We start from the raw sequence: 9,154 nt of genomic DNA, 5'->3' as shown, positions 1-9,154 counted from the left end.
TGATTGGCTCCGAGCATGGGAGCTGACCAATCGGCAAGAAGACTCTCACAAGTGATCCATGATTATCAGAGTAGGGGAAAACGACGAACGAAACAACGATAAAAAACAGTCCTACATCAAAGCGCTTTATTTACACGAAATTTCCGATATTTCTCGGTAATTTTCCTGAAATGAGTGCAAGCTGAGCCAATTTGAGTGGTAACTCGCCTGTGCCGCTCTAATTAGCAGCGATGGAGGACGCTCAGGGTGAAAATCAGGCAGGAAATCCCAGCAACGGTTACGCACCGGACAGTCCACCATCTATCCCAGGTGAGGCTTTTGATGCATTTCGCATATTAATGGGTTGGGCTCATAATTTGCCAATATTGTGATTTGAGGATCTTATCTTCACTGGAAAAATTTAAAATCTGAGTTTTTAAATTAAAGTACTTAAACAATTTCGATGAATTTATTGCAGTAATGAAAACAGCCAAAATTTGTATCATCCGAGAGGACGAAGTGCGAGATGATCCCGTGCACGAAGCTGCCAAGGTTAGATGTGATCTTTTTTTAAATTTGTTTTGCCACAAGTCATTGCGTGTGATATCATAAGAATAATTGACATGGCCCCAAGCAAGAACCAGTCTTCTTTCAATGAAAAATATTGCTAAGAATTTTCGGAATTTTATGTTTCTGTGGCACATTTTTAATCTGAGATTTGTTTCATTAAATTTTCAGAAATATTGTGACTTCGTAAAATTTTCTCGAGATGGTTCAGAGTTGCTCGATTTGGAAACGATCTACATCATAGACAACTTTGATAGTCCTGTGTTCAACAGCCTCAAGGACAGAAAGTGCCGGTAAACACGATTAAATCAATTTACTCAGTCGAGTAATATGTAAAATGATTTTCAGAATTCTGGGACCAACTGCACTGATCCAATATGCAGAGAACAATTCTGCACTGCCCACCAAAATTCTGAAACACCCACCTTATTGCCTTCACATGAAAGGAGCAGTAGTTTGCTTCACTGGTCTGCGAGATAAGATAGAAATCGTGCGTCTCTATTTGACTAATAGGTGTTTTTTGTAATGTAATTATTAACATTTGATTTTTGCAGGATAAGGTGGTGAGGGAACTGTTCTACATGGGTGGAAACTTTGTGCGTGAGATGAGCGGGAAGGTGACGCACTTGGTAGCAGGACGGTGCACAGGCGACAAGTACCAGTACGCCACCACGTTCCGCGTGCCAGTGGTCGGCGTGGACTGGATACACAACATGTGGGAGCAGCGGGACGATGCGAAAACGCTCAACGCCACCGACCCCTTGGTTGTGCAGCAGTACAAACTGAAGCCCTTCTTCGGTGCAAGAATCTGTTTATTTGGCTTTTCGGACGATGAGAAGAGGCACATGGAGGCAGTCTTGGTTGAAAACTGTGGCACTTTGGTTGACATTGATGACTCCTCCTGCACTCATGTGGTACATTAACGTTTTTTTCTGGGGGAAATTAGTTTCTGCGAGATATTGTTTTGGGGTATTTTACTGCATGGTGTACTTCTAGGTTGTTGAAGAGGGCACTCTACCAGATATAAATGTACTTCAAGGCTACTGCAACGTCGTTCGAGCTGAGTGGTTTTGGTTGTCGGTGCAGAAGGAAAGCTGTGCTGATGAAGCACAATATGTTTTGGCACAAGCGCAACAGGTAATGAAATGCATTAAGTGCTGTACAGGAACTCATGACTAAGTTGTAACCCACAGATTACCAGCAATGGTGACCACACACCCCATTCCTCTACTCCACTGTCCCACTCATTAGCTGATTCTGCTCGGCGAAAGCGAAAGAGGCTACGGTTCCAGTCAAGGTAGGCCTAATATACATATTTATTACAAGATAAAAATCTTCATTCTTTGAACGTTACTATTTAAGTAATTAAAATCGTTAGTATAATAGGAAATTTAATTTAATATGTTATTTGTTGGTAAACCTGTAATTTAGGGTTGGAAATTCAAAACGATCGGCTTTTTCTACGCTTCTTAAAGCTAGTATGAGTAGTTTTCTTATAATGATAAATCTTGCTTTCTTGCTATTTTAAAACTTAAGTCTAAACTTTTTGTCAAAATCTAAAAGCGTTGTTTAAAGACATTAAAAGAAATGCTTTTAACACACATTTGAAAATCAAAAGAAAATGCTATAAAATTAGCACTAAAATTATTTTAAGTTTTAAATGCTTTGGATTCGTATGAAAATTATTTCAAAGTTGCTCTCTGAAACCTGCAGAGCTGGGAAAGGACGATTTTTTATAATATCTAAATCGAAAATAGTTAAATTTAAAATTGATGCTAAATATCAACGTCCTTGTAAATAATCACGTTTTTTTTACTTCGGTTAGAGGAACTCGATGATTTAGTGGGTATCAAGCTAGAGAGCTTTAGATGGATTTTTTTAAATTGTTAAAGCAGATGGAACGAGTCCCATTCATCGTTTAAGTTCGTTATCAACTAAAAGGCTTTAGAAAAATTGTATGTTTAATGATGTTTCTCTACTTGATAATAAATAATAACTCACTAAATGCGTTATATTAGGTTGAAAATTCAAAAGGAAAAATATAGGACTTCCATTATGATTTGCCGTCTTAAATTTCCAACCCTACTTAGATTTCCTTTAAAAATTAACAATTCAATGGAAAAGTTACCATATTAATTATTTGAACGAGAATTGAACCATAATTGAATTTAAATAGCTCTTAAAAATGCCGATATCTCCATATATCTCTAAATTTTTAATGCTTTTTAGACAAAGTGGTGCAAGCATAACTGGCGATCTGATAGATTCAACCTATTCCCCACAAAGTAAGTAGCATCGCTTCACGTTAGATCCACTTACAAAGCTGATTAATAATTCTCCCTTAGCTCGTTTGAGTTTGAGTGGGTCCCTCTTAGACAACACTGCCAGTCCAGAGCCTTGCGCTTCGGTGCCAGACACGTCCATAGTTGCCTCCCCTGCCTCTATAGCACCACCCCTCAGCCCGAGACAAATGGTCTTCTTAGAGCTTGTACAGACTGAAACCAATTACGTTGATATCTTGCACACCATTGTTTATGTAAGCATATTATTGTTTTTTAACAGCGAGACCACTCAAAAATATTTTATGCTAGGTTATTATTGTTTTTATCATGAATGAAAAATGAAAACAAATTTATCGCACCTGCTTGGAACGGCAAACTAATGGGATTAGCTAAAGATTAACTAAAGAAATTTTAATATCTGAAACAATATAAATTTTCTCAACATATCTAGCAAGCATTTGAATGAACTGAAAAAATTAAAAATATCCATTTTAAATTTAATGCGAACACCCTAACTGTTAATACATTTTTTGTTGTATAAATTTACAAAGCACATCCAATGCATTTTATTGTAAAAATTATTTGCACAGATATTGTCATAGAAGGTTTTTGTATTTCAAGCGGTCTTGTTCTGTTCCATTAAATGAGTTGTGTTTCCAATCTAAATTCTGCGCCAACAGCTATTCAAAGAGCCGCTAGAAAGCAAGGATGGCGAGTCCGCTGGCTTGTTGAATGCAACTGAGTTGAGGATCATTTTCGGCAATCTACCTCCGATTTACGAAGTTCACAGAGACATGTTAGCTGACCTTCAGCACGCAGCTCAAAATTGGAAAGATGACGTAACCAAAGTTGGGGCCATTGTACTGAAATATGTAAGGTTTATTTTAGCTACCCTGGATTCTAACTGATTTTCCCCGCAGAAAGAGGCAATGCTGAAAGCATATCCACCGTTCATCAACTTTTTTGAAGACACGAAAAAGATGCTAGCTTCTTGTGATGAAAATAACCCCAGATTCCACGCCTTCCTGAAAATTCGCTATTCTAGACCAGAGTGTGGCCGACAGAGTCTAAATGAGCTGCTCATCCGTCCCGTGCAGAGGCTGCCCAGCATAAGTCTCCTCTTGAATGGTGAATTTTCGTTGATTTTATACTTGGATATTTACAACCTCAATCGCAGATTTGGCCAAGCAAACTCAGAAGAGCAACCCTGACAATGAACTGCTCCTCAATGCCCTGGCAGAGGTGAAAGCCGTGATGACCCTTATCAACGAGGATAAGAGAAAGACCGAGGGTCAAGTAGCTCTGTTTGAAATTTTCAACGAAATCGAAAATTGCCCTGTAAGTAATTTGGTTTGTTCAAAGAGCCACCTGTTTCGAAACTGACGTCCCAAATTTTTAGGCTGACATTGTGGCTTCGCATCGAACGTATGTCCAGCGATGTGACGTTGACGAATTCAGCAATGAGCTCTATGGCCGAGGAGAACACCTTACTCTCTTCCTCTTTTCTGATATGCTGGAGGTTGATTATTACTCAGTGCACTGTTGCAATTTTGTGACAATTTTATCTCTGCAGATTTGCAAGCGTAAGACCAAATCATTCGGCTCCCTGCGCAGCCCCAGCGTGACCAGTCTCCATTCCAGCAAACTCGCACAAAGCATTAAGGCCTACAAACACATCAAACAGCTGCCTCTGTCGACGATCAAGAGGGTCATTGACATCAAAGAAACTGAAGGTAATTTTCATTGGAAGAGAGTGATCCAAATAGAAGTGACATCGTATCTCTTTCTGTGCCCTTCAATTAGGGATCCGCAACGTTTTTGCTCTTCGGTGTCGGAGTAATCAGGAGTTCAAGGAGAGAGACTACATGTTCACGCTCACCAGCGAGGAGTTCTTCAAGACCAGCTTTCTGAAGGTCTTGTGCCGCCAGTTGGCCAACACTGTCTGCAGAACAGATGCCGTAAGTACCAGTTACGGCTGATAACTAATTAAGCTTAGGTTTACAAATTTTTTTAAACGCAATGCTTATCATTTATTAAATTGATGATTGTGATTTCAAGTTTATCTCTTTTTACTAAGCTCATTCATCAGGCTTTATTGCTGTTACAATTTGCTGATTGTGCAAATCTCTTGTATTTTTCTCTTTAAAATTTTATGACCGAATAATAATCTATGTTTCAATTTAATTGTTCAGGGTTGCATTCTTTTATTTAGTATTTTTCATAAAGTCTGTCTATCCTACAATCAAAGTGGAATCTGCAAGTATTGTTATAAATCTATTGCATTTTTTCATGTTAATGTGCGGTAAAACTAAAAAATTTTAACTTGCTATATTATTAACAACTTTGGGATGATTTTTCTTAGCAAAAAATATGGAGCAGAGTTACTTTTAAATTATCCAGAAAATTCGGGAGCAATATTTTTAATCCATTCACGAGCTATTAACGATTTTTCTCTAGCCAAAATCTAAAATTTTTAGACCTTTGCAGAACGCATCCATCAATTTGCCTCGTCAATTAGGAATAATGTATGAACTATCGAAATTAATCGGATTTCAAGATCAGATTGAGATATTATTTCTTTGTTTGCATTTGCATCCAAGATTTTTCTGCTTTGAATTTCCGATTTTTACTGACACCCCTCATATAAATAGTTTATACAAGTTATTTGTAAAAATCACATAAAAGTTTAATCAATACAAAATTTATCAACCTTTTAAAACATTATTTTATCAGAACATGTTGTTTGTGGTATACCAATCAAAAAATAAAATCTGAATTAAGTCAACTGTGGTAGCCTGAAGGCCAAAAATCAGACACACCTAGAAGCTTTTAAATTTAAACATCTGACCTTCTCTTTTCAACAGGAATCTTTCTTGGTGACACTTGACCCGGCTCAATTGGACATCGAATCTTCAGACGCCAACATGGGAACCCTGTCAAAGGCCTTCAAGTTCGCCTCAAAGACTAGAAAGAAAGTTGGCCGTGCATTTAGGTAGGCTATTTTGAATTTATCCTCTTGGGCTTGGCTTTGTAAGACAAAACTGTCCCGTTTGCCCAGCTTTAACAGAACTCCAAGCAAACTCAAACGAGCAGTGTCCTCTGTCATGAGTCCATTCGGCAGCAGCCTAGGCAACACCACACCGTGTTCCCAGCTTGAACATATGCGCTTGGCCAGCTGCACCAGCTTGGCCAGTGTCACTAGTTTAGCTGTGAGTTTTTAATTCTGTTTTTTTTTACGTAAATTTTGATTGTATTTTGTTGCCATGTCTGGGTTTGTTTTTATCTTCCTTCTACTAGTTTTGTTTTGATTTCAATAACTAAAAAAAACAGCATAATTTAAAGTTCGAGGATGAATTTTGTTAATTTCAAGTGTGACAACTATCCAGATTTATTGAATTGGTTTTTTTCAGTTTAGATAGAGTCAAATAAGTTTTTTTCTGTTAATTTGGATGTTGGGTTGGTCTATTTATTATTGTCCATTTTAATCATTAGGAATTGGGATCACCTCGGCCAATAGCAGAGGCGCTCGAACCACCAATGTCTGTTCAGCCAGTAAGGAAAAACAAGAATCCCAGCGGCTTGCATAGGTTTTGAGAGCGCCACCCAGCCTGCATCCAGGTCACCGGTACAAAGGTGCTGCTCTCTGTCACGTGGAATCACAATCTGTCCCTCAAAGAATAGCCAATACTGCAAGACTTTCCTTCATATTGATGGAAATCTCAGAGCCAACCTTCAATAAAGTCTTTCTGTAAATTAGCCTCTAGAAGCAGTTTAGATACTTCTTATTTTCTGTTGCTTTGACGTTTTCCTGCGCTTTTGATCAGTCCTTTAGGAAGCCAACACGAAGTGCCAAAATTGAGCAACAACTGCCTTTGAAAGTGCGTTTAAGGTCGGTTGGTATTCTTTTGAACCCACCGGCCAGTGCTACTCTTTGCCTTGGAATCTCTACTTCTGTCTTTTCTTCTGTTATTATAATTAGTGGTAACAGCAAGTATTCCATGAGGGCCTATTATGTGTTTTTTTTTCATTTTAGCTGGTGCAACAAATATGCACGGTGTTTAGGTTTTGCGTCATTTATTGATGTTTCATTTCAGTTTCCAGAAATGCCAGTGTAGACTCTGGTTAGTTTTAAAATCCACTGTGTACTCGGCAGTTTGTTTAGATTATTTATGTGAAAATCCTTAGCTCATAATTTCATTGGAAAAGTGTGTGCAGCTCTCACAGGCAAAAGACTTCAAGATATAGACGGAAAGTATAAAGTAGAAAATTTGTAGTAAGAAAGTATATATTTTCTATACCAGGCGAAAATATTTTGCTTTGTACATGTGATGTTGCATGACTTTCAGTACAATAATGACTAGCTTAAATTGCGGCAAAACAGCTCCTAAATAAATAAAATCTGATAAACATTTGGAACCCGTGCGTTTGCTTTCCAGAACTCTCAACCCCTTCTTATAATTTTTAAAAATTTGGACTAGATATATGTAAACATTTTTGCATTTCTATTTAAATCAAATAATAAAAAATTGACAATGAAGAGGCATTATTTATGCATCATAACTTGACTTTAAACATCTCATATTTCCTATTTTCTTGGATATTAAAGAGGAAAGTGATGAGAAAATAACCTATTTGATCGTTTTCCTAGCTCTCGATAAACGATCTTGGAGGTCAATGATTAAGTTTCCAATAGTCAACTACCACAGGTTTCCTATTTGGGCAAAATTCCAGCGTTTTTCTCTCCCCCTTATGATATAATGTTACTCTCCAGCAGGGTTCGCCAATTTTGCAATGCGCAAGAATGCACCACTGGTTTTTTGCGCAAAAAACCGGCTGGAAAACCCCACAGTCGAATTTCACTGTGGGCGGTCATTTTGAAACCTCACAGTCAAATTTCGCTGGTCATTTTGAAAACTCACAGTTGCATTTTGTCATTTTGAAACCCAACAGTCGCATTTTGTCATTTTGAAACCTCACAGTCGCATTTTGCTCATTTTGGAACCTCACAGTCGTATTTTGTCATTTTGAAACCTCACAGTCGAATTCGACTATGGGGTTTCTTAGTGACGTCTCACAGTCGAATTATTTATAACACACAACATCAAAAAGTCAGTATTCGTTTACAGCTCTACCAGTCGAAAAGTTGGCTGATGTTGTGTAGTTAAACAGGAAGAAACAGTAAAACAATCTACCGATTCATTACGCCAATAAAAAAGACTTTATTAGCTCATAAAACGTCGGCAGTTAAAATCCTAATAAGCCAGGTTTTAAACAACAGAAGAAGCGAAAGTTATGCATCCCGCAGGACGCGCGCTCTCAGCAAAAAGCCTACACGCGTCGAATCGCAGGGGCCATCTGGGAGCTGGCGGCGGCAAAAAGTTTTGGTGTTCGTGTGTGAAATGTGCAGGCCGAGCGCACATTCATCTGCGTGGCATGCATGTGTGTGCCTGCACACATCAAAAACAAAACCAGCACAGAGCAAACACAAAAGTTGCTAAGCTTTTTGCCTTTCTTTCAGAGATAAGCACGGGGAGAGGGAAGATGCGGGTGCAACTCTCGGCAGCCTCGAGGCGGCCACCCGGTTGCGTCACTCTTCTCTGCTGAAAAAATAATCTACAACATTTCGTCCTCGCCCCGAGGAGACGAAAATATTTTACAACTTAAGTGAGGACGAGAGGTGCTTGGCCTCTCTTTCGCGGCGACAGGCCCCGCCGACCCCCGGCTCATCCCTCTCGCTCTCGAAAAGAGTGCCGCGTGCAACCCTCGGTCCCCTGCCTTACAAATAAAGCCACATGTACGAGCAGAGAAGCGATTGGCAGCAATTTGCGACGAACAGGAAAACCGGAGTTTTTCCGGTCGTCTTTTGTGCTGTACGTTTCAGCAGTCGATTATTTTATACACAAAGCAGCAAGGGTTTTCATTCGTTTAAGTGAATGCCAGCCAATTCAAAAGAGGTTTTGCCTGACCGCATGCAGATAAAAAGCCAGTCCGGTCTTTTGAAAAAATTTATGCGTTGAAGGGAAAGTTAGGAAATGTTTTTTATTTAATACCGAAAGGCAAGTACGTCAGGAAGGTTTTATTTTATTTTTGTAGTGGCATGATTTCAAAATGAATAAGGGTGTGCTTTGGACCCCTCTCGCCTTGACCAACAGAATAAACGCTGAATTCGAGGTTAAAATTCATTACAGGTTGTGCAAATTTTCATTTCGCTACCGCTCAAAACCTGCTGCAAGCAAAACTACAACCAAACTGTAGCCGTTTGAATTCAGTAATGCAAAATCGCAACCAAATAGCAAAAGCCACTAATTTTTTGTTCTTTTCTTAGC

The 9,154-nt window shown here is 38.8% G+C and overlaps 1 protein-coding gene across 1 annotated transcript; it reads left to right on the top strand.

The window, feature by feature from the left end:
• The first annotated feature begins 59 nt into the window (after positions 1-59).
• pbl (epithelial cell transforming 2 pebble) lies at positions 60-7,244 on the top strand. Its single transcript, XM_065493593.1, has 18 exons — positions 60-309; positions 458-531; positions 718-839; positions 895-1,036; positions 1,101-1,460; positions 1,543-1,683; positions 1,740-1,843; positions 2,776-2,831; positions 2,892-3,082; positions 3,509-3,700; positions 3,749-3,956; positions 4,006-4,166; positions 4,228-4,347; positions 4,402-4,561; positions 4,632-4,786; positions 5,693-5,820; positions 5,887-6,037; positions 6,321-7,244. The coding sequence occupies exons 1-18, from the start codon at positions 231-233 to the stop codon at positions 6,420-6,422; spliced, it is 2,646 nt and encodes an 881-aa protein (XP_065349665.1). The 5' UTR covers positions 60-230; the 3' UTR covers positions 6,423-7,244.
• The last annotated feature ends 1,910 nt before the right edge of the window (positions 7,245-9,154 follow it).

This window comes from Cloeon dipterum, chromosome X, assembly GCF_949628265.1.
Source record: "Cloeon dipterum chromosome X, ieCloDipt1.1, whole genome shotgun sequence".
Taxonomy (NCBI): Eukaryota; Metazoa; Arthropoda; class Insecta; order Ephemeroptera; family Baetidae; genus Cloeon; species Cloeon dipterum.
The sequence above is the reverse complement of the archived record's forward strand: the minus strand, read 5'-3'. Positions and strand labels throughout refer to the sequence as shown.

Excerpts from the sequence above, each read along its gene's own strand:
- pbl (XM_065493593.1), top strand. The coding sequence starts at position 231 with ATGGAGGACGCTCAGGGTGAAAATCAGGCAGGAAATCCCAGCAACGGT. Across the intron at positions 310-457 it reads CAGTCCACCATCTATCCCAG|TAATGAAAACAGCCAAAATT; the intron begins GTGAGGCTTTTG and ends AATTTATTGCAG. Across the intron at positions 532-717 it reads CCGTGCACGAAGCTGCCAAG|AAATATTGTGACTTCGTAAA; the intron begins GTTAGATGTGAT and ends TTAAATTTTCAG.